This window comes from Phallusia mammillata, chromosome 5 (genome assembly GCF_965637545.1).
Source record: "Phallusia mammillata chromosome 5, kaPhaMamm4.hap1.1, whole genome shotgun sequence".
Taxonomy (NCBI): domain Eukaryota; kingdom Metazoa; phylum Chordata; class Ascidiacea; order Phlebobranchia; family Ascidiidae; genus Phallusia; species Phallusia mammillata.
Genome location: NC_137256.1, coordinates 25998463 through 26024197, shown reverse-complemented (window position 1 = coordinate 26024197; position 25735 = coordinate 25998463). Strand labels below are relative to the sequence as shown.

At 35.7% G+C, this 25735-nt stretch overlaps 2 protein-coding genes and 1 long non-coding RNA gene across 5 annotated transcripts; 1 reads left to right on the top strand and 2 right to left on the bottom strand.

Moving 5' to 3' along the window:
- Positions 1 to 843: 843 nt before the first annotated feature.
- LOC145228649 (uncharacterized) lies at positions 844 to 9013 on the top strand. 3 transcript variants are annotated; one of them, XM_080093860.1, is made up of 10 exons: positions 844 to 1004; positions 2517 to 2602; positions 3313 to 3527; positions 3844 to 4016; positions 4744 to 4893; positions 5538 to 5624; positions 5837 to 5905; positions 7139 to 7280; positions 7340 to 7443; positions 7939 to 9013. In XM_080093860.1, the coding sequence occupies exons 5-7, from the start codon at positions 4825 to 4827 to the stop codon at positions 5852 to 5854; spliced, it is 174 nt and encodes a 57-aa protein (XP_079949986.1). In that variant the 5' UTR covers positions 844 to 1004; positions 2517 to 2602; positions 3313 to 3527; positions 3844 to 4016; positions 4744 to 4824; the 3' UTR covers positions 5855 to 5905; positions 7139 to 7280; positions 7340 to 7443; positions 7939 to 9013. The 3 variants fall into 3 exon arrangements, with proteins under 3 accessions (XP_079949986.1, XP_079949985.1, XP_079949984.1); XM_080093859.1 differs by lacking the exon at positions 5837 to 5905; XM_080093858.1 differs by lacking the exons at positions 844 to 1004; positions 2517 to 2602; positions 3313 to 3527; ... (1 more) ...; positions 4744 to 4893; positions 5538 to 5624 and having other exon boundaries at positions 5840 to 5905.
- LOC145228781 (uncharacterized) lies at positions 4572 to 5583 on the bottom strand. Its single transcript, XR_013860294.1, has 2 exons — positions 5528 to 5583; positions 4572 to 4776 (listed from the first exon to the last, which is right to left on the bottom strand). It is a non-coding gene; the product is annotated as an uncharacterized LOC145228781 (long non-coding RNA).
- A 2684-nt stretch (positions 9014 to 11697) lies between the features above and the next one.
- On the bottom strand, positions 11698 to 18640 carry LOC145227980 (uncharacterized). Its single transcript, XM_080092947.1, has 6 exons — positions 18267 to 18640; positions 16525 to 16784; positions 16362 to 16458; positions 16151 to 16299; positions 12627 to 12805; positions 11698 to 12140 (listed from the first exon to the last, which is right to left on the bottom strand). The coding sequence occupies exons 1-6, from the start codon at positions 18625 to 18627 to the stop codon at positions 11951 to 11953; spliced, it is 1236 nt and encodes a 411-aa protein (XP_079949073.1). The 5' UTR covers positions 18628 to 18640; the 3' UTR covers positions 11698 to 11950.
- Positions 18641 to 25735: the final 7095 nt, after the last annotated feature.

The window sequence follows — 25735 nt, the reverse complement described above, 5'->3', positions numbered from 1 at the left end:
ATTAAATTTACTTTAAGTTGATGAAAAAAAAGTCCTTCATCCTCAAATGCAACAAAAAAAATTGATAAACATGTTTGCAGAAGTTACAGCATCAGTATTCTGAGCGATAATACTTGTTTTGTACATCATTTTTACTCTTATTTTTAAAATATAAGGAATTATTTTACCCTTTTGTGATATCATAGAAAGACAATTGTCTGTGCAAGATTATTTTATTTACGCGGCAAAATTTGGGGATTACCCATGAAAAATCTCTTACCATTATTTGCCAACAATAAACTTGAAGACGAATTAATCCGCGTCGGTTCTGACTGGTTTAATAGACGGCACATCCGAAAAGGGTTGGCTTTTGTTACTGTGATATTGTTTTACCTCATTCGTGCCTTGTCTAAACATGAGATACATTTGCAATAGTTGGATATTGAAAAAGATTGAGGCACATTAGATTAGGATTACAATATCTGTCTGAGCAAAATTCCGGACGTCTTCAACAAATATCTTAGGCGACACCAAACATGCGATATGCTGCATATTATTACATGTTGCCATCCCAAAGACAAAATAGCATCACTAGCACAGAGACAAAAGGCGCAGTTTTGTTTGTTTGTAAGTTACAAAACAGAAAGTTTCACAGGACCTGACTTATTTAACAGAGTTTTGATAGCTTTTAAGAAGCAATAAAATAGCCTTAATTTTTGCTGAAAAGTTGATTTGTATGAATGTCGAATAATTATCAAAACATGGCCCAAGTAAACAGCGAAAAATGATGTGAAACAAAATTATTTATTTACCTTTTGTGTTTGTATTAAATAATTCTTACTTATTTTGTTTTTCCACAGCTACCCATTGAACAAAAAAGTAGGTTAGTTTTAACTGATCCTAATATATATTGCAACAACTCTAATATGTCAGATAAAACGTGGATTAAGCCAAATGTCTCTGCTCTGCACATATGGATTTATTACTTATGTGAAGCCATCTCAACTTTCTGACACTGTTTTGAGGTAACCAATTTACCATGTTAGTTTTCAGCTTTGCAAAAAAGGATATGTTTATTTTTCTGTACTTAAACTGTGTTGAACAAGTGGGTCAAAATTGTCCACACTCCATTTTAAGGGTCATTTTTAAGTCATTTTTATTTTCAAAAAACCTATTGTATGCAATCATGTAAACTTGTGGTATGCAACCTTAGTCATTGTGGGATCAAATACAATTAGCAAATTTAAGTGGTGAGCCGCACCTTTATATATCACAAGGTGATTTTACTTTGTTGCATACCGAAAATATCTATATTGAGTTAACTACAACTAAATTTTGCTTTCGATTTTATCCCCAAAAGGCACATTAATCTACTCAAAAATATATAACAATTGGACTTGTTTGGTAGTACATTTGAAATCCAAGCTTCTCTGCAGGCCGCACAACCTTTTATCAATGGCCCACAGGTTGCACACGCCTAAACTAAATTTCTGGTATGTGTTTGCAAAACGATTTGTAACAGATATTTTATATCTGATGATGCATGAAATATCAAACACAAGCGAAAGAGATGAAAGTTATTTAACCTGTTGGGATTAATTCTTACTTTTCACGGTAGCCACAAGAATTTATTATAGTTCACATACATTTTATGTTAAACACCCTTTTGCACATAAATGTCAAATAGGTTAAATACCAACATTTTTTCGCAAATCATTCATTAGTATTCATAACTGTTAAAAATCCAAAGATTTTGCTTTATTGGTTCCCTACAGTAATGGACACATACAGTTTTAGAATTGTACAAAAACAATTGCATTTGTTACTTGGAATATAGGGTGTTCAGCAATATATAATTTTACTTTGATTTGTACATGATGAGCACCACAGTCTGATATTAAAAGGATGCTGTAATGATTTTAAGCTTTAGGTAAGGGACTGTGGACCTCAGTGTTGAAACTGCTGATGGTTTCCTAGCTTGGTATCAACAATATTGTTAATACGTAAACACATACTTTACTTGCAACTTGCTGCACTTGGAGCTGTTGCATCTTTTTGTATTGACTTATCAAATTGTTAGTTGTGACAGAACAGGGGTTTAAGTGAAAAAATCTTTGCTCGAAAAAATCTGAAGTAAGGTTGTTATTGTTTAAAGAGCATTTTAGTTTGCTGTTTTAAATTTTGGCCCAATCAGCCTATAAGTTATCTATACAGCTCTTAATATGTGTTAAAGCGCCTGGGCTTCCAGACAGTCAATTCCCATAGGAGCGATTGGTTGGTTTTTGTCAATTGGACGCTGCTTTATGCATGAACACACATGCCACTGGGCTATTTTCGTGTTGGAATAGAGTTGCAAGGTTTTTAGTTGTTTTGTATCACAATGAAAGATGTTGCATATATTTAGTGGCAGATGTTACATATAATGTTGGTCTATGAGAGCAGAGGCAGAATTTATTGTTATATTCCACTCCTTACCATACAAACATTTGTAAAATCTCTGTCACTTATTCACACATTCATATTTTTCTATAACACAGGTTTATCGACGGAATGTTTGCTTAATGCAATTCATGCAGTATATCCCTGGAATTGCAACAGCACAATGTTTCTCCTACATGTGCAGGTATTTAGATAGAACAGGAGTCCACAACCTTTTAACTATATATGCCCACATCACAGGTCCCTATTTCAACAATGGCCACCAGTGTGCCAATGTTTGTAAATTACAGTTTTAAGGAAATGATATTTATTCCATAATATCCAATTCACTGGTGCATAAAAGTACAGACTGGTGTGTAATTTCATCCATAGACTTAACTTGGCCACTTGCTTCTAGCAGTTTTTCACATCACTATTTACATTGTTATATGTTAAGACTGTGGATTGCTTTTAAACAACATGCATACAAACAGTCTAGCCGCTAGGTTCCTATATCTCCCAAGCATGTAATATGTACATTTTTGATCCCCTGAAATCTTAACTTAAGAAGCCAAAAGCCACAAGAGCAAATGTATCAATATATTGGTCATTATATCACAATCGCCAGTATACAAATTTTAAAAGATGCTCTAGGGACAAGCTGCTGTACTGCCACTTTTTGTGCGACTTTAACTTATAGGTAATCAGTTGAATTAAAAGGGTTAAAATTATCCTGGCTTTGTAGCAAGCTTGTAACAAACAACTTTAACTCTTATATTAATACCTGTCATATTAAATTTATGATTTGATTTACTTTTTGTGGAAAAAAACATTGTATTATTTGCTCCTTCTTTAATAATGTCTTCTTTTCTATGTAAAACCACAACACTATTAATAAGTTACGTTGTTTAACAGGTGATCAACTTCCTAATTTGGTCGGTTCTTGGATCACTGCCCAACTTTTGGCATCCCTGACTCATTTGTATTACCTTCACCTGAATGTTATATCACTTGTCAATACGAAATATCAGTTTCTTCATCACCATGTTCGTTCCGGTGCCATGGAGGTAGCTGAGAGTCAGTGGATGTTACCAAAATAACAATAATAAACAAGTCGGACTGCAAAAAAGGTTAATATGGATTAATTATTTTTAGGGATGTAGAACATAATGGTTATAAGGCTTCATGAGATAATGTTTCTTAACTGCTGGTACATCAGGTTTTTGATAAGTTTAAGAAAGAATATTTTCTATTATACATGAGAGAAATTAGTAACAACGAAACCAAAGAGGTTTGTTTAGATTTTATAAAATCACCGGCCTGCAAAACTTGGTGAAAAATGTTATCGGTCTGCAAGCTCAACAAAGTTAAAAAACACTGTATTGGAATTTATTTTGGTGTTTTATAACACACAGTAAAGTTATCTTTAATTATGTTTAATTTTAGAATTTGATCGAAACTGAAACTACCATTGGAGGGATGTGTTGCTAAAACTGATGGAGAGATGTGAATGTTTGTTACAACTGTTTTGTTACTCTGATGGTCGGCTTGGTTATTAAACACATACAGAATTTATTGGAGAAAAGTCATCAGGATGGACTCGACTGATTCTGTTTTAGGTAGGAATTTTTTACATATTTTTTCACTTGCTATATTGTGGGTTATGGTTTATGGATGTGTCAGATATACATATATTCTGTTTCATTACATTAGGATTATAGATTTCAAACTAGCATTCATTGAGAAAAACTCTAATATTTACTTATTTTGGTTCAAAGTTGAAGCAAAAAGCCTGAAAAATAAGACAATCATAAACTACATTATTAGTCAAATAATTTCCAGCTAATTTCATACTTTTTGTTGCTTTAGCCAAGACAAGCCCGCTTTATGCGTGATAATGTATTTTCGTCTGTGCACCGACCTAGGGCTCTTGTTTGCGTTTGGCACATGACCCAGTCTATTGTAGGCTGCAATTTCATGACATTTGTACCCTTTAGATTGCAAACATGAGATATGTTTAGAATAAGGTTCAATATTCACTTCTTTAGCCTGGAACTGTACTTTTGAAGCCAAGGCATTTGTTGTTGTATTTTAGCTAAATATATAACATATGATGACTCAGCAAAAACAAGTATCTTGTGAAACACTTTTAATAGGAATAACAATGGCCTAAATTGGCTTAAAAGCGACATGCTTTATTAATTAAACGTTTCGAAAAATGCTCTTGCCATCATCAGTGATATGAAGGGGCCACATCATTTACACCCATTTATATCCACTTGAGTCACGTAAAAGATTGATAAAAAGGTATTATTCCAAGATCCTAATCTTTGTTGCAATGCTTAGGATGTCCATCTACTTCGATCCTTTGATGCTTTGCTGGAAAACAGTGGATCATGAAGAGATTAATTACAAACGACAAATTTAATGTTACAACCTAATTGGCAAGTAAGAGTAAAATGTATTGAGAAATGGACAGCTTCCAGCAAAACTGAGGTAATCATATACTGATCTGGGTAAGCAAATGTAATTGCAACACACAAACAAATTCATGTTGGGTCTTAAGCATATTGTTGCAAACCTGTGATAAAATATTGATTCTTATCCTGTATATGGTAGATATATATTTCATGTTGTTGCTACATGCTTTAGTATTAAATTCTGAACTATATCTTGTTCCATGATCAGCAATACATTGAAGCAGTAGTTGGTATATAAAACATCTTTCTTTGAAAACATTTGGTGTAAGATGTTTATGTGCTTTGTGCTTTTTATTCACTTAACACTTTTGCCTCCAGTTTACCAAAAGCCATTAATTTTTTTTTGGACTTACAAGAGACATAGCCCTCTGTATTTTAAATTACTACCAATGTATGCAAGATGAAATTTCCATGTAAAGTTTTCTTTAAAAGGATAGAGCTGATTTTGGCAGAAAATTGATTATAATGAGTTCCAGCATTGTCATGCACAACTGCATTTCATCATTAAGCTATAAAACATAAGATGACTCAGCAAAAACGAGTATTTAGTGACACAATTTAAAATATCTTAATTTGATAATCACAGAAGCTTAACACCAGATATTTTGTTAATGTTACTTTGATAAATGTGTTCATTCAGATTTGTTTACATTTGTGTAGATTTCCAAGATGGATGAAGTGGTTGGTTCGCCGCCTGGAAGTCCTGCTGCACAACAAGCGACCCCAGCAGATAAACAGGCAGACTCTGTAAGTTTCAAGACTCTGATTGCTTTGACAAACTGCACAGTTTTGCTAAGTGACGTTTCCCCAAATTGGCTTCGATCAGGTTGGTGTATAACCTGGTAAATCAACATCTGAGCTATGCAAGCTTAGTGGTTTGCCTGCCGAAAGTCATTCATGTCGTTATCTTTCGTACTGTGATTTGTATAATACTGTATTGCTAGTAATGAACATGTTAGAAGGAAGTTGCTGACTGATGGTCAAACTGGCGATCCCCTACTATAAAGCTGACATGTGCAGCATACGAGGTAGGCATCGGTGCTTGTGATTCGACTTTCTGTTGGCGCGGCTTATTAGTCGCATAAAACAAAACGCGTTTGCTTCACTTAAACCTCAATACAAACCAGCTTTGGTCATGCAACCGCAAATGCACGTGCCCCCTCCTGCCCTACGTGCCGTCGCCCATGATCATAAAGGCCGGTTTACACCAAGCGCGTTCGAAGCGAGCAACGCGAAATTTCTTGTTCTATTTAAGCAACGCGTGGGAAAGTCCCATTTCGCGCTTCTCTCGTTTGCGCGCTTCGCGTCTGGGTTGCTCCGTGAGCAACAGAAACGGCGTTTCGCGCGAGAATTTTGCCCAGAATATATAGGAATGATCAGTCTTGGTCATTTATGTCGGTTACTTTGTAGTCATATGGAGGTTTAGGCGCTGCAACTTTATTACACAATGTCAATTGATGCAAATTGTAAGAATATATCACTCATAAAAGTGCTGGACAGTCATATTTCGCGCTGTCATATCAAAGAACACATGATCAATGTAATATTTTCAAATGGTGATAGAATCGGTGCAATGGCCAAGTTTTGCAATGTACAGACCCACCAGGTAGATCAAATTGAAAATACATAGTTTTTGGAAACTTTAATGGGTATTAACTTTGTTGTATTTTATCCCCCAAAATGGTACACGTTTAAGTTTTAGAGTGCAACCATGTAAGATAAAAAAGACACACGAATACTTTGGAGAACAATTTCTTAAGTTAGCTGCACAGAGTAGAGTAGTTTTGCATTACATAAACAACGACTTTGGTTTAGGAGCAATTTCATTATCAGTTGCACAACCACATTTTTAATGGTCACGGGATTTGTACTGTGTACTATTGTTTGATTAAACCTTCACATGCAACAACTAAACGTTGTTTGATCCAAAAACAATTTATTTTACACACAATTTCATGAAATTAATTGCAAGTCTTATCATATATTGGCAGTGCACCACTGTCGGATGAGCGGCCGAAACGACTTTGTCCGCACCGTTCGCGCCTGGTGTAAACCTCGATTTTCGCGTCATTTGCGTGAGGAAAAAAAGAGCTGTTCGCGTTCGCGCTTGGTGTAAACCGGGCTTAACAAGTAACAGCAAATTAGCGTTAAAAACAAAATCGCTGAAGTTTATTATAGTTTAGTAATTTGTTCAGCTTCAAGCAAATTAAGCGGATTATAATATTAACAAATGAAAGTAAATTCCTTTCCTTATGTTTTAGAATTCCTACCGGTTGAAAACCACTGGCAAATACGTTTGTCACCTCACAATATATTCTTATTTTCCGAAGAATTCCGATGTTTTCCGATCTTCTATGGCACGATGATGCTTTGCATTTGTTTCCATGACAATAGAGTGACAAAGTGGGTTTCAACTTTAGTAACCATGGCAACAATATGATAAAACTCTTCTCCGTTACCAGGGCAATTGAAGATGACTCGCCATTTTTTACAAATTGTCGAACACTCGGAACTTTAGTTTCCATGGCGATTTCTAACTTTCCCAGAGCTACGTCATTTGTGTGCAGTAAGTTAAAATTTGGAAATAAAGTTCGTTAACTTCTGCTTATTCTGTCTTTGCTGGCTAAAATGGAAAGCTCGAAACACAATTTAACAAATGCTGATTAAGCCATGTATTGTATTCACAAAATCAAATCAATGTTTTCAATGCAAACATTTTTACACGTATTTTAATTGTTAGTAATAATACCACGGTTTATCTGCATATAGTTTAACATTCATATTAATTTGCATAAAAATGAGTAAAATCACTTTTGGAGAAAAGCCTTTAATTTTTTGATACATCCTAATCACTAACGGTTAGAAAGTAGAATTACGCGATTTTTAAGTTTAGCGAGATTTAAACAATTATTTTAACAGGGTAATTGTATTTACATAATTTACACTGATACGGAAAACTTAATAAAAGTCCATATTTTCATCTTTGGAAGAGAAATGTTGATTTTATTCGCATTTAAACATCATCGTTGATTCTTTAATCGCTTCCCTATCCCCTTTCCAGTCTTGCCAGATCATGTTCTGCCATGAATGTTTTGATCTTCCCCATTCAGCGTTGAGTTTAGAACGGAAACAATTACTATACCACCATCCACCGTCAGCGCCGTAATGAAGTGCACAGTTGCCCCAACTCTTCCTGTGTCACAATGTAATATTCCAATAAAACTTAACCTGGATGCAAACTACACAAACACATAGTGAAATTTTTAATCGTGTTTTTCAACCAATAGCGCCATCACTTTATCAGTTGTGACCACACACAGGCTGTTTTGATGAATTTATGACGTCACACTCTAACTACCAAATGATTTGGTTTTTGGTGTATTTTGATTTTTTTTAATAAACGGTTTTAAACACGATTATTAAACATGCGAGTGATTTTATCTGATGTGGAGATTTTTGTATTTCCATTTTTTTACTTAGTTTTTTTTTTAAACTTAGTCAATAATTAATTTTGCAATTTTTTGATTCAATATCTGCAGTTGAGATTTTTTTCTTTATTAATTCGGGTTTGTCCAAATTTGGTCAAATTTTTTTAGGATTCTTATTTTGTATTTTTGCCTGTTGTTTTCGCATTATTTCTGTGCAATTAATTTTGCACAATTGTTTTTGTCTTGCAATATGACGTCACAAAACAAATTTACAATGAAACAAAAATAATCTTGTTCATTTGACAATGCGGAAATATTTGTATATTTATGTACATAAAATGTATTTACTCATCATTATCCCGATCTTGTGGTGAATTGCTTTCCGTTGTGCGAACTCAAACTGTCACCAGCCGTTCCACTGTAGCCAGAAACATGTAAACGATAATTGTCTGATTCGTCGTCGATTGCAAACGAACTGCGAAAACAAAACACATTGTTGGTGTTTTTGTGGTTATTATGGGTCCCTTTCTCTGAAGGACACACATATCGCTTTTGTTTTTCTGTCTAACGCGAATGTTTTTCCGTTTTGTGAAAACAACGAGGTTTAAACCAGGGAGTTGAACCGGAACTGAATCCGAACCCGCGAACCGGTTTGAGCGGTTATTTTCGTTAAACCTGATTCGTAATAAACGTTTTTCTAAAACCCGATCCAAGGTTGAACCCTATTTTTGTTTGGTTGTTAAACCTGAACCAAACTAGTAAAAAATGCAACCTGTATTATATTTTTTGTATTCGTCAGAAATTTATTGATTTTAAACAATGTACTGAAGAACACTCAGGATAGGAGCTACAGGGCGTGTCAAAAAAAATATTATGGTGAAATTAAGTTAATGGAAACGGAATTAAAAACCGAACTCGAACCCACAAAAACAGTGAACCCGCACCAAACTTGAACCCGCATAACAAGCGGTTCAAATCCCTCGTTTAAACAAATTTAAATTTTACACATTATACGAATGTATCTGAAGTTGTGAATTATTAATTTTGTAATGCGCTGGATTTTAGATATGGATATGGGGCTCATTGTTTGTTTAAAGTTTTAGGCAGGGCCCTGGAGTGTCCTGGTACAACACATTTTATGGGCCCTACTAGCACACTAGTCAGAACTTGACTGGTACGTATTTGTATTAAAAGAGAGAATAAAATGCTATACTGGAAAACTACACCAACACTTTGCGTCTTCATAGAAACAATAAAAATATACACGTAATTGTTCGTTATGGTGTTTATATTAATAACCCGATTAAACTGTTGGACCCTGGCGCATAGAACCGCATTTTGTAGGGCCTGATTTCAGGCCAGTCGGTTCAGTGATTCTTTTTAAAATGCCTGATTGTTTTTTACTTGCAAAATAGAAAACGATTTCGAGTTGTGAAAACAAAAGAATAGTTAAAAAATGTTTGTTCGAGGTGCGCCGTGTTTGTCCGGTTTCGCAGTTTCTCCTGAGAGTGGAAAAGCTCTAATATAATTTTCCTTGAGTTTTTTTTATTAAATTTCAATTCCTTTTAAAATACAGTCGTTTTAGAAAACATACAATCCAAGGCGGTGTAATTTTTAAACAGACAAATAACGGAAACGTCAAAATCACCAAAAAATCGAAGATTCAATCTGCAAAGGTTAAAGGTTAAATTTATCAGTAACTGAAAAAACAGTAATTGAATTTTTCCTATTTTTTTATAGACGGTATTACTTAACACGTGTTATACACAGACTTGTTTTGCGAAATAACGATGACTTCGAATGTGAACGGAAATACTTTGTTGCTATAACGAATCAACACAATCCATCCATGTTTTGACATAATTATCACAAATGGAAGAAAATGGTGGGATTATTGAACAATTCTGTCCTTATTGCAAAAAAAACTGTAACGGGCGAATTGACAAAAAGGTTTGTGGTGCTACAAGCACAGTTTTGCCCAATATATTTCATTAGTTTTGCTTGGGACGGTGTTGAATATCCACTAGCCCAGTGGTTCTTACCGGTGGGAAATTTCCCAATAGTGGGAAATTCGTTGCACTCAGAGAGAAATTTTGTAAATCGGGAGTAATCACACTCCGGCCTTGAATTAACTGTTAAAAGTTAATTTACTACAGTTTGTTTTCGCAGCAACATGTAAGATTAGTATCACCTAGTTTTAGAAGGCCGTTTGTTACATCACAGACATGTCTAAAATATCAATGCTTTTGTTATTGTGCGCGAATAAATGCCTTCCCTTTAATAATCGTGATGAAAAAAATGAGTAATGCAACAGAGAGGACGTTTCAAAATCCCACACACTTTTACTCTCTTATGGTAGCACTATTCAAACTAAATAACATTGCAGTAAGCGTATATGGTTCCGACCAATTCGCTTCACAAAAGTATTTCAATCAAAAAAAAAAAAAAATGTTTGTTAACGTCAAGCACAAAACATTTTTATAAAAATAACACAAGGGGAAATTCGAACTTGGTGATCGACTCTGGTGGGAAACCATCCCAAAAAGCCCAGTGCCGATCACTGTGTTTTACCATACAACACCCGACTTTCTCATGGTTATCTCTTGAATTGCATTATTTTCAACTTTGCATGTGTGGGGACCCATGAGTTTTTGCCTGCAGAAACGACTAAAGTTATAAATGATGATAGCTAATATGGGACCCAATACAAAATAAGCAAAGGAAATATATTTATGTTTTAAAATAGGTTATAGTGTATATGCAAGGGCAATATGTGCTAAGCCACCCTTCTAGTTTATTCAGCTTCAAGCAAGTTAAGTGGAGATAATATTACCAAACCACATCTACAAATGAAAGTAAATCCTTCCCTCAAGTTTTAGAATTCCTCCCCGGTTGAAAACTACTGGCAAATACGTTTGTCACCTCACAAATTTATTCCTATTTTCTGATTCCTATTTTAAGAAATCCGATGTTTTCCGATCTTCCACCGCACGTTTTAAAACGAGTTACCATGCCAACGATGTGAGAAGCAAATGATGCTTTGCATTTGTTTCCATGACAATAAAGTGACAAAGTGAGTTTCAACTTTCGTAACCATGACAACAATGTGACTCAACTTTTCTTTGTTACCAGGGCAACCGATGAAGGTGACTCGACAGTTTTTTGACGTGCTTTACAAATGTCGAACACTAGGTGGCTAAACTTAGTTTCCATGGCAATTTCTAACTTTCCCAGAGCTACGTGATTTGTGTGCAGTAACTTTTTTACATAATGTGGAAAGTTCAAAACACAATTTAACAAGTGCTGATTAAGCCGTGTATTGTATTTACAAAATCAAATCAACGTTTTCAATGCAAAATTTTTTACACATGGTTTATTTGTTAGTAATAATACCACGGTTTTTCTGCAAGTATTTTTACATTCAAATTAATTTGCATAAAAGTGGATAAAATCACTTTTGGAAAAAAGTTATTTTTTGATGAATCCTAATCACTAACGTTTAGAAGGTAGAATTACGCGAATTTTTAATCTTGCGAGGTTTTAAGCAATTAATTCAACAGGGTAATTGTATTTACATAATTTACACCGATACGGGAAAAATTAATAAAAGTCCATATTTTCATCTTTGGAAGAGAAATGCTGATTTTATTCGCATTTAAACATCATCGTTGATTCTTTAATCGCTTCATTCCAACCTTTCCAGTGTCTCCAGATCATGTTGTGGTTGAAACCTTGTGATCTTCCCCATTCAGCGTTGAGTTTAGAAATGGAACAATCACCATACCACCATCCACCGTCACCGCCGTAATGAAGTGCACAGTTGGTCCAACTCTCCCTGTGTCACAATGTAATATTCCAATAAAACTTAACCTCGATACAAACTACACAAACACATAGTGAAATATTTAATCGTGTGTTTCAACCAATAGCGCCATCACTTTATCAGTTGTGACATCACACAGGCTGTTTTGATGATTTTATGATGTCACACACTAACTACCAAAATGACTTGATTTTTCGAATTTTTTATTTTTTGAATAAACGGTTTTGAACACGATTATTAAACATACGAGTGAGTCGTTTTATCTGCTGTTTTTTTTATTTACTCAATTTTTGCACAAAAAAGTTATAAATTAATTTTGCAATTTTTATTCTTGTGTTTTTCCTGTAGTTTATATGATTTCTGTGCAATTAATTTTGCACAATTGTTTTTGTCTTGCAATATGACGTCATAAAACAAACTTGCGATAAAACAAAAAAAGTCTTGTTCATTTGACCACGCGGAAATATTTGTAAACTTATGTACACAAATTGTATTTACCAATCATTATCCCGATCTTTGGTGGTGAATGGCCTTTCGTTGTGATATTCCAAACTGTCACCAGCCGTTCCACTGAAGCCAGAAACATGTAAACGATAATTGTCTGATTCGTCGTCGATTGCAAACGAACTGCGAAAACAAAACGCAGTCTTGGTGTTTTTTGTGTTTATTATTGGTCGCTTTCATTGAATGAAACACATTTCGCTTTCCTTCAATTTTTTTCTGCCTAGCGCTGATGTTTTTCCGTGGTTTGTGTAAAAACGGCATTTTTTACCGTTTTGTGAAAAAACGAGGTTTTAACTGGTGATGTACCGAATCGGCGCAATTTCAGTTCGGCCGAAACCGAATGTTCGGCAATTAATAAATTCAAACAAATGAACCAAATCATTTTTGACGTCACGAGAAGTCGTACGCTATCGTTTGACATGAAAGCATGATATAAAACAAGTTTTAACCAGGCAATTTTGGCGGTATGGTTGTGTTTCGTCTTCATTTCAGTTCTGCGGGGTTTAACATCGCCGCAAGCATGATTTCCAACCCGACAATGAATTACTGATTTTTATCTGCAGTGGGAAAAAATATAATTATTGACAAGATTTTTGTTGGTATTAAGCAGAAAAAGACATGTTTAACGCTTTAATGTTTGTTTGTAAAAGAATTGGGTTCGGCCAAATCGCAACAAATTATTCGACCGAAACCGAATCTATGCCGAAATGGGCGAATAAATTCGGCAAACGAATATTCGGTACATCTCTAGTTTAAACCAGGAAGTCGAACCGGAATTGACCCAAACACGCGAACCGGTTAAATTTATTAAAACCGAATCATAATAAACGTTTTCTTTAAAACCCGAACCGGAGTTAACACTATATTTTGTTTGCCGTTGGACCGGAACCGAACCGGTAAAATGCAGCCTGTATTATTTTTTGTAATCGCCATCACAAATTTATTAATTTGAAACAATGTACTGAAGAATACACGAGATAGGAGCTACAGGGCGTTTTAAAAAAAGGGAATTATTGATGGAATTAAATTAATGAAAACGGATTTTAAACTGGTTTATAAACCGCAAACCGAACTCCAAAAAACATTGAACCCGAACCGCACCTGAACCCGTATAACAAGCGGTTCGACTCCCTGGTTTAAACCAATTTAAATTTTTACACATTATGGATGTGTATCTGATGTTTGTGTATTGAAAATTTTGTAATACGTTAAAAAAATTCTGAAAAAGGAGATTTGGTGCTTATTGTTTGTTCTAAAATTTCAGACAGGACCCTGGAGAGCAGTAAAATATTCTGGTACAACACATTTTATGGGCCCTACTCGCACACTATAGTCAGATCTAGATTGGCCCGTATTTGTATTATAAGAGAGAATCAAAATGCTATACAGGAAAACTACACCTGCACTTTGCGTCTTCATAGAAACAGTAGAAGTTTACACGTAACTGCTTATTTTAGTTTTTATATTTATGACCCCATTAGACTGTTATGGGCCTGGGCGGGAACACCGGCTGCACCAGCATCTCGTAGGGCCTGATTTCAGGCCAGTCGGTTCAGTGATCACTTTTACACAGCTTGATGATTTTTATCTACAAAATAGAAAACGATTTCGAGTTGTAAAAACCAAAAAATCTTTGCTCGAGGTGCGCTAAGTTTTTACGGTTTTGCAGTTGCTCCTGAGAGTGGAAAAGCTTTAATGTAATTTTTCTTCTAAATAATTATTCTTAATATAATACAGTCGTTTTAATAACCTAACAATCAACGGCAGTGTAATTATTGGCGCAGACAAAAATGGAATTGTCGCAAATAAATTGAAGCACACAAAAACATCAACGATTCAGTATGCAAAGGTTAGGGTTAAATTTATCAGTAACTGAGAAAAACTGTAATTGAATTTCTCTACTTAGTTTTTGTACCTTTAAATGACGGTTAACACATCTTATACAAAGACTTGTTTTGCGAAATAACAATAGCTTCAAATGTGAAAAGAAATACTTTGTCGCTAAAAAATCAACAAAATCCATCCATGTCTTAAAACATTTCTCACGAAAGGATGTAGATTGAGGGATTATTGCACAATTTTGTCTTGTTGCAAAATAAATTAATTAACGGTTGAATTGACAAGAAGGTTTGTGTTGCTACAGGCAAAGTTTTGCCAAAGATATTTTATTAGTTTTGCTTGGGACGGTGTTGAATATCATCTAGCCCAGTGGTTCCCAACCTTTTTTTGACGCGAACCATGGACCACATTCTTATTATTTTGGTTGTATTTTTGCCTATAAATTAGGTATGCTTTTCGAAAACTATTACGCCAGTTTGGAAATTTAAAAAATCAACACTTTTCGTTTTTTCGACAAAACATTTCCATTGGGCGCGAACTTTAGGGCCGACTCAAAGCATTATCAGCCAATATGACGCCACAAACAGAATTAACCATTTTATCACACCAAGTTGTCTTGAAATTATTTTGGGGCAACAGCTTAAACAGTTTGTTACATCAGAAACAAAATAATATTACGATTATGCGCAAACAATGCCCTTCTTTACTCCGCCAAGGAGAATCTGCGTTAGGCTACACGGTCGAGGAATTATATACACTCAACATCAAATTACACTACATTTACCAAATTAAATGATACAAATACGCTGTTTGGGAAGCGCTATTTAGCCTATATAGAAAAATGTGAAACCGAAACAAGTTCCTGTGGCTAATTAGATGCCCAAACTTGCTATCGAGATCGCAAAAGAGCGCAAACAATCGCCAGTAAACACAATGTATTCAAATATATACTTTATCTGCTTGTAAGATAAAGTTAGCTGAGTTTCACAGTTCTTGTAAGCTTATATATTCATACAATCAATAATGTTGAAATCAGGGAGTCGAACCGGAACTGAACCCGAACCCGCGAACCGGTTTGAGCAGTCAATTTCATTAATCCCGAAACGAACCCGAACCGCTAATTACGATTTTCGAAAAACCCGAACCGGAGTTGAACCCCATATTGTGAAAAAACGCCACGAAACGAAGTCAAAGAGTAAATCTCTTATTATCACAAAAACAGGCGACCCAACAAAATTTTCAGGCGACCCAACTTTCGGTCGCGACCCATAGGTTGGGAACCACTGATCTAGCCAGTAGCTATGACAAGTTGAGGTGGTTCATTTCCCAACCAATGTTAATTTTTTGAGTAGGCGAGATGCTATTTATCACCAAGTGAAGGTGTGCCACTTTGTACACGCTTAGGAGGAGTAGCGTTTTCCCAGAGCGACAATACCGGATAATCTAACACGCATATTTCCATTGACAGTAGGTTATGAAAGTAAAGTGTATTTTTACTTCTTTTTCAAATGAGATATTTTTCATAAAAACATTATTTCTTCAATGCAGATAAATTTGATGATCGTTTTTTTCACGGGGTTCGAACCCGATCAGTGTTTTTTATGTCTGTATGTGGGTCAGGCGCTCCGAGTCGCTGCCCAATTTGATCTTTGGTTGCAACAATAACCCCATCACATGACCAAGTTGTTGCGCCACCATATGGGCATATTATTTTCTTTATAGAAATCATACCTGTACTGTGCGTAAGCCGTTGCGGCATCAAAACCTTTCATCTTTATTTTCAGTTTGCAGTTCTGTCCACCTGTCAACTCGCGTATTTGATCCAAACCTGGGTTGTTTAAAGTTTGGGTCAAATTCAATTTACGCGTTTAAACAAAATTATTTGTTCACCGAGCCAGAATTCTCCTTCCATGTTTCCGAATCCATCTTTATATTCCTGCCAGGTTCTGTGAAAATCCACACTTCCGTCAAATCGTCGTTGAAAAACCTGTTACGTAGGAAATATACGAGTGTTGTAATTCCACGTTGTTATTCTACATATTGTTCGACTTACCGTCCAACCTTCGTCACAGACCGCTGTCTTGTTATTACGTAATCGCTGGTAACCGTTTACTGATGACGTAGAGCAGGTGTCAGGGAGCAATCGAGTCACTTCCGTGTTACTACTGGCAAGCGTCTGGTCACCATCCACTGATGAAGTTGAGGAGTTAATAGGGAGCAATCGAGTCACTTCCGTGTTACTACTGGCAAGCGTCTGATCACCATCCACTGATGACGTTGAGGAGTTTATCGCTGTTAGTCGGCTGTCCATCTCTGAAACATGAAAACGAAGAAACATTTGCAAAATGAATTTTCTGTCGCTAAATTGTAAAATAGAGATCCTTCTGTATAGAAAGGAAAAGATAAAATAGTTTAGTTTCGAGACTAAATAATTACTTCCACGATTAGAGGAAATTTGTGTGGCTATATAAAGAGATATAACAAAAAGTAACTTGATTTCAAGTAGTTTACAAGATGTATATTACTTATTGCTTTGGGCGTATTGTGTTGTTTTCTTTTATTTCCTGTTGATAAAATCTTAAATTAAATAATCAATGCTACATAAAGTTACCATATCTGCGTGAGCAAAATTTCGATTATCGTTACTGTCACAGAGAAAAATAACGCAGCTTTGTTTCTGAAGAAGTTACAAAACGGAAAGTTTATTGCGAGATCCGTTTTTTTACTAATTTATTTTTTAACGCAAGTAAAGCTTAACCCAGTGGTTCTCAAACTTTTTTGTTGCGACGCCTCAGAAAAAGTTTTCTGTACTTGCGACCCACCAGCAAATAAAAGTTAATGAGGAAACTTTATATTAAAGTGGGGTTTATTGATACAACAACAAAAAGCCACGAAACGAAACTATTCTGCGACGCCCTTGGAAAATTGAAACGACGCACAGTTTGAGAACTACTGGCTTAACCTACTGTAGTTTTCACAATTCTTTTTAACGGGACTAAAAGGTTTATAACGATTGTCTGTGCTGATTTTGATGTACGATGCACACTACCGCGTATAGTCGATAAAAGTGTTTTAAGAAACTATTTCTGACTTTACGCCCGAATTCCGAACATTTTTCAAGCCTGTGCCTTGCCATATGGGAATGCTGGGTAGACCGGCTGATTCGATATAACGCCTTTAATAGGCCTGGCGCACTCTGATTTTTTGATAAGTATGACGCGATCGCTGGTCTGCATCGACGCTTCAGGGACATGTCCGGGAAAATACGTGCGTCAAAAGGTCTATTTTTGACAACACATTTTTGATGCAATTAAATCAAACGGGTAGCGATTGTGTTGGTAAAGGGTTTTAAAAGATGTAAAAGACTAAATAAAATGATCTCACCATATAACGGAATTTTTACCAAAAAATTAGTCGTAGAAGCCAAAAACTTGTAAAATCTATACAACGTTAATTTTACGACCAGTGACTGCTTAAAAATACAACGGGTGTGCTGATTGAAACTCTGTTATGTTGGATTCTAGGGTAGACAACCTGTGATACGCCAAGTGGTTTATTAATTCACATTCCAATATAATTTCGGTCCTGAAAGTTTGTTGTTTTGCTCAAAAATTGTTTTTTCATTTTTTTATTGAAGTTTTTGATACTGTGGTACGTTTTCTGTCGTACTTTGTGTACGCATCCACTTTTAAACGTTTGCTGTGTGTAGAACACAACGACGATAATTAAAGTAGATATAATTTAAAAAGATAAACACAAAACCAATACATTTAAATAATCATAAAACAGTTTTACCTCGAAGTTTTTCTCTCATTTCTCGCTTAAAATCTTCCAAATCTAAGGCTTCTCCTTTTTGCCCAACAGCTCCTTTATCGCCTTTTAACCCGGGAAATCCCCGTAAACCCACTTCGCCGGGCGGCCCAATATCGCCTTTTAGACCTACGGCGCCGAAATCCCCTTTTTGTCCGGTAAATCCCCTAGGTCCCATTTTTCCTGGTGGCCCAGCGACGCCCCTTTCTCCCCTCCCACTTATCAGACTCCCAGGTGTGACAGTGACGTCATCACCACACACTGGAACGGTGACGTAACTGCATTGCTGCTGTCCGCTGACCAGTGACGTATAATACAGCAAAATCGCTGTCAGTTGTAACAACATGTTTTTAATATTTTTTTTCTCCTGTTAAAGAAAATAAACAAAAGCTCAGAAGGTATTTGTTTGTGTTAAACATTCAAAACAACTGAATATGTCACTCTGTGGCTTCAAAAATGTTTTACCAACAAAGTTTGCAACTGGGATCGTTGAACCACAAGTTTTAACATAAAGCTTTATGATAAAACACGTTGGGTTGGGCAGGTGTTTGGCTCCGAAATGATTGGATTTCCTTAATTTAAAAACCCATTGGCATGAACAGTAATAAGGTTTAAAATATAAACACAACGCCATTTATTGTTAAACCCTATTTGTTTCTTAAAGTTTAGTATCAGACCTGGCACGAATTAAAGGAATTCGTTTAACTTCAGTGACTGAAAACATATTTGCTGTTGGTTCGAAGGTTAAAAGCGCCAACTACCAGACACATTTTACATTGCATATAATTTCACTCTGCATGTCGTGCTTGGGTGCTTCGTACGTACCCCTGGTGTAGAGGGATTTCAGATGGAGATGCAAAATATGTGCCACTTTATATGCTGAAGACGGATCAGTTTTAACATGGAGAAGTTTGATCCATTATGTTTGTAAAATATGCCACGACACGTTCAATAAATACCTTTCGTTTTGTGTTAACAAGGTGTTTAATGCAAACGGTAGATGAATGCGAATTTCCTTTTTATTTGCTGATAGATTATTTCAGATCATTTGTAGCTACGTTTAAAGTAGTGATGTACCGAATCGGCTAATTTTCGATTCGGCCGAAACCGAATATTCGGCGGTTTTGCCGAATAAATTCGACCGAATCGACCGAATCATTTATGAGGTCACGCGAAGTCGAACGCTACGCGTTTGACGTGAAAAAAATGTTGATCTACCAGGCAGCCAGTGCAAAATAGTTGTGTTTCGTCTTTATTTCACTTCTGTGGGGTTTAAAATTGCCTTAAACATGATTGGCAACCTGTCAATGAATTACTAATTTTTTTTGACTACCGTGGGAAACACAAAAATGTGTTGAAAAAGATAAACATTGGCGCAATTTTTGTTATGTCGTGAGGTGGCCACACACATCGATTTTCGCCTATGCCATTTGGGTAGAGCACACGCTACTCGCATAGTGCAAACACACAGCGACCGGGTGGAAATTGTAAATCGCCATCATCACTTTCTTTTGCGTGGCTAATAATCCCACAGTTGTCCACAATGCCCAGGAAGACGTTTCACCATGTTATACTGCAACAGAGCCATGTTATATTGCAAGGGCTGGCCAGACACATTTATAGTTGCATTGCTACACAACCTCGTGGTTTTGTTACACTAAGAACAACAAACTGACAGCTGTCAGAATTGAACGTTTACAACGCGGTAAACCTTTGTGTAAATTTCTGTTCATTGACTTAACCTCCAGTCTGAATTCGAAACGAAACAAATGTTTTTGAACAAATCTTTGCATTTCTACGAGCAATGACATCATTTTACGACAAGTCAGGTCAGGTCTAGGTTTACTTTTACTCGTAGCAGGGATTTGACTATAGTTTTGTTGAAAACAAGACAAAATAAGGACTACAGTTAAAAATAAGGACGTAATGCAGGTTGTACACCTATGCTTCAAATTATTATAATAAACTGATAAAGTTAAAAATGTGGCAAATCTGTGCAACGACAGTTTGTTGCAGTTATTAACTTATTATTTTTACGAGATATAACCTTTGTTGGGTGGACTTGTTACCAAGTTAAGGCGAACATTAGGACCACCACAGCGAGATAAACCATTTACTTAAACTTTTCTAAACTACCAAGAACACAATGCAATGCTGCATAAACTTAACTTAGACAAAATAACCGAACCCGGATGGTGTTACAGATTTAACAAGAAAAACTGGCCGATACGCACACTTTTATCTGCAACACTACATAACTCATGGTTCTGTAACACCACTTATATCAACAAACTTAACCTGGTTACTTTACAGTCCAGGGGTTACCAACATATGCCCGTCACATTTAAACTTGTCAGTTTTAATTTTCAAATAAGTCATGAACACAAATTTCCCCCCTTTATAGATTTTTAAACATGTTTATGCTTATGTTTTGTACTAGTAGCCCTCGTGTTACTTGATAATATTACGGTAGTCTTCGACTTTATACAAGTTAGTGGTCCCTGCATGCTTCCTTCTAAAGATTTTTCTCACTATTTGCGAGGTTATTAACTTTACTCCATTCGACCCTCAGGTATAAAATCAAACGCACAAAACGCTACTTCGTCGATGACGTCAACTCGCTACGCATTCTGACAGACCTTGCGAACTCAATAGTTGACCAACCAACATAACTGTATATTCCCAACAGGGCAACAAGGAGACGTTGAACGCGCGTTTAATACATGAATCATGACATTTAAGCCCAATAGAGCAGAGGTGTCAAACTCGTGGGGTTCGAGGGCTACATTGCAGTTTACAAATTATGCCGAGGGCCGCATGTGATTTTTATTCAAGTTTTATACCTTTTCGCTACGACGGCCGCATTGCAGATCCTTATTTCACCAACAACCTCCAATTCCCTGCTGGTTTTTGTTTTAAAATTACAGATGTAAAGAAATAGGTTTATATCACATATAAACCATCTATTGACGCCCCAAAAGCCCAGATTAGTTTCAAACTTGATGCGCAGATTAAGCTGCACAGTGTGAAGATCAGTTTTAACTGTTTATTACGTCATAGGCTACATCAGGGCTGGGGAACCTGCGACAAAAGGCCACCTGCGGCCTTTTAGGGCACAAAGTGCGGCCTTTGATGTCAAAATACATTTTAGGATGTTGATATTACAGACTACACCAGGCGCTGAAAAGTAGACAGAAACTTATTTTTGGATCTTTATTCCACATTATACTATTTGATTAGTTCAATGGCAGCGGGTTTTAAATTAGAGCCAAACGGTCCCATGGTGGTTTACATGGCGATTTCCGTAGTACTGCCAAGAGCCCAAGATTGTACAATCTTACTTGTGTTGCGAAAGAACAATTGTTTGCGCATAATCGAATGTCTTAAACTTGTCTGTGATGTCACAAGGTGTTCTTAGATCATTGATATTTGCAAACAAGCGAGTTTCTAGGTTAAAAAATCCTCAATGTTGTTGTTAAGATTGGAATGTAGTAAGGAATTGTATTTAGCTTGGACCGTAAGTGCTACAACTCTACAAGGGATTTGCAAACTACCATTCTGTACGTCACAAAGTTTGAACATCACTGTCCTTGGCCTGGGAAATAGTCCATGCGGCCTAAACGAATATTGATAAACCGTTTGGTGGCCTTTATCAACAAAAAGGTTCCCCACCCCTGGTTCATATTGTGACGCTTTTGGTAAGTGTTTTTTGCATTGTTTGCACAAAATAGGCCTACAAAAAGTCTGACGCATATGGCTACTAGGCTATAGTAATACTCCTTTCAGTAAAACAAAATCTGTTGAGAGCAGTTTGAAAGTCAAAATTTTAGCCAAAGGAATTTTAATTACAACACGGTCGCCAGTACATTATTTTAACAAACATATGTTTACGGCCGCACAAACTCGTTTCTGTGGCTGTACGATTTGTGAAATGCTTAAATTACTATCGTTTCTATTTATAACATATGAATTATTATATATAAATTAAATTTCTGTATGTGTGTTTAAATAATAGCTTTCACTTTGAAAAGTAAGAAAAATTATTATAATTGGATAAAAATCTGACAAAATACTTCCATTGTTGTCGAGTGTTTGACATCCCTGCAATAGAGTATATTCTCTTTAACGTCGGTGAACATAGTAACAAATATATAGAGGTAAAAGAGTAAAAAAGGTGAACTGAATAAAATTAAAAATTCAGTCAAATATTGCGCATGAAACCAATCAACAACGTATGAAACTCCTCAGTCTTGTATTTTGGAAATTATTGTCATTAAAAAATATTTAGTAAATTTAGAAACGTTTAAATTTAAAAAACATTATAAATTTTCCAATTTAGTGAAAATCCTGCGTGTTTATCCTTTAAACGTATAAAAATTGTGGCCATTTTCTTAAAACGACCCCAGGGATATATATCGCCTTTATTGCATTTTCATAAACATTGAAATAAACTTTTGAAATCTATGACCAGCCAAACAGCTTTTGTATATTGTACGCCTTGCTGGAAAGAAGTTTTAAATCTACTGCAACAAATCGTGAAACGAAGTTGTGCATCAATTCTCTTGAGATATTGCTTGACAACATCTGTCCTGAGTCCCAAGGCGAGTTTAATAACTGATGATGATGTTATTTGTTGCTGAACAAATGTCTTCAGTACGAAGTGTTGTAACGAATATTGCATTGAACTCGTCTGAAACTTTGGTTTGAGTCGGATTGTTCGGTGGAAGGGCCGATTAATTTTTGGTACATTGGTTTAAGCTACCAACACAGGGGTCTCAAAACTGCGGCCGCGAGTCAAATGCGGCCCCGGTGGCATTTTACGTGGCCTGACTTTGTTGTTTTAAATTATGTGACCGCTATAGCTTGGATTAAGTTTTTGGGTTGTGGCAATTGCTTCTTCACGCAAAAGCCTCCTTGGAACTTTATTTACCGGTAAAAGCGGAAGTATACATTTTGCTGGCGTAATAAATCCCAATGTTTCCTCAAATCACGCGTATTTGTTATATAACTCTACGTTCAAAAACTTTGCAAAAAACGTTGGCCCGCGGGCGTCTTTACCTGATAAAAAAATAGTCTCCATTAAAAACGGTTTGGACACCCCTGCAACAACTCCATGTCAGATGTATTTGGATCTTGATACATCTGAACGTTGTTATGCGTATCGTAGGAAATGTAATTAATCCATTAAACTCCGACACATTTTTTCCAAAAAGGGAAACGAAAAATCAAATATAACTCCAAAATTTACATTACCACCACGAAGCAACTCGAAATTTACGTCGAAAAATTCGACAGTTTTAGTGCAATTGTGTCGCTATGTTTTCTTAAATTCAACTCAAACTATGATTGACGTAATCAAACGGTCTAAATGTATTAACGTATTAAATTGTGACCATGCGATGAATGAACTACAATTCCTGTTTACAGACATCTTAACAAAACAACGTAAACTCGAATCAACAACGGACAAATCAATAACTTGAATAATGTTGAAACAACAAAATAGTTACTGTCTTGCATTGTGCATGTAAAATTCGTTAAACGATTTTGCAAAAATCCATGACATGATTACCAGATTACCACATGTATTATGTGATTGATTTAAACCCGTTTATTATTAAGCCACCGTTGATAAGCTTTAAGGCAGGGGTGCACAACCCTTTAGATTTGACGACTACATTACAGGTTTCTGTTTTGCACAAATGTGCGCATGATATTTGTTTATTAATTACAATTGCTAATTTAAATGAGATTTATTACATAACATTGTGCTTAAAATTCAGATTTGATTTCTGATTTCATCCTTAAATTAACTTTATCGATAAATTAAACTGAAAGATTTGCTCTGATCATTGTTAATCTGAGGTACTGACAACAACGAATAAACAACCGTTTGACAGTCGGTGACCAGTAAACTAAATAAAAAATCACATTGTAGAAACTTACTATTTGGACTTTCATATCAGAAAGCAAAAAAGCAATTTTTGTGCATACTAGTCGCCTTTACTTAAAAGGCCTATTTAAAAATGAGAAAAAAATGTTGGCCCTTATTGCCACCAATGGCCGATAACCAAAACCGTAAAAAAATTTTTTAAAGTAATTCTTTTACCAGCTAAAATATTCCCCAAATAAATCAAAAAACGACCTCTTTACTGATATATCTTACAAAGTTTAACGAAACCTTTCAATGTTTGTAACCAAATATATTTTAAATTATAAAAAGTCGTCAACAAACACTTATAAATTTGGATTTCTCATGGTAACTATTACGCATAACTTGTAGGTTCAAAACTTTGTAAATCATTCTAAGTACTTATATATTTTGAAATTGAAACAAAACGGAACATTTTTCCTTGTATATCAAAAAATAAAAGCGGTGGGCCTTATTACCTTCCAAGCCTGTGCATTTTAGGGCAGGGGTGTCAAACTCACGGTCGGAGGGCCGCATGCGGTAACGAAGGCCTCTGATGCGGCCCACGCACACTTAACAACAATTGTAGTATTTTCTCAGATATTTATCTAATTAAAATATTTTTTTGTACTTTTTAAAGTCAAAGCAATTATTTAAACAGAGACATACAAAAAATTAATTTATAGATGAAAATTCATATGTTATCAATAGAAACGATACAAATTCAACTTGCAGCCGTACGGCCTTGAACATGTTTATTAAAATATATGTACTGGCGGCAGTAATGTAGTTAAACCACCTTTGCCAAAAATTTTGATTTTCAAACTGCTCTAACATTTGTGTTACTGAAAAGAGAATTACCAGCCTAGTAGCCATTGGCGACATACTTTTTGTGCGCATATTGTGCACAAACAATGCGAAAAACACGTACCAAAGGCGTCCAATATAGATTATGATGTCATAAACAGTTAAGACTGATCTTCACACTGTGCAGCTCAATTTGTGCATCAAGATGGAAAATAATCTGGGCTTTGGGGCGTCAATAGAAGGTATATATATGATATAAACTTATTTCTTTACATCTGTAATTTTAAAACTTTTGTTTTAAACCAGCAGGGAACCAGCAGGGAATTGGCGGTTGTTGGTGAAATAAGGATCTGCAATGCGGCCGTCGTAGCAAAAAGGTTGTTTAAGTGTATAAAACTTGAATAAAAATCACATGCGGCCTCGGCATCATTTTCAAACTGCGATGTGGCCCCTGAACCCCACGAGTTTTGCCTCCTTGTTTTTTTAAGGTATCTGATAAGTTTGACGTATGGCTGCTTGCCTTATAAACTACCTTAGACCTAGAGCTCACCAAAATTCTTCTCATATCAGTTTTTGAAGCCAAATATTTAGCAAAAAGAATTTTAACAAACGTCGCCGATACACTTTTATTCATATGTGCACGACCGAATAAATCTGCCTCTTCACGGCTGCAGGTTGTACACCTCTGCTTCAAATTATCACATAACAAACTGATTAAGTTCAAAATGTGGCAAAT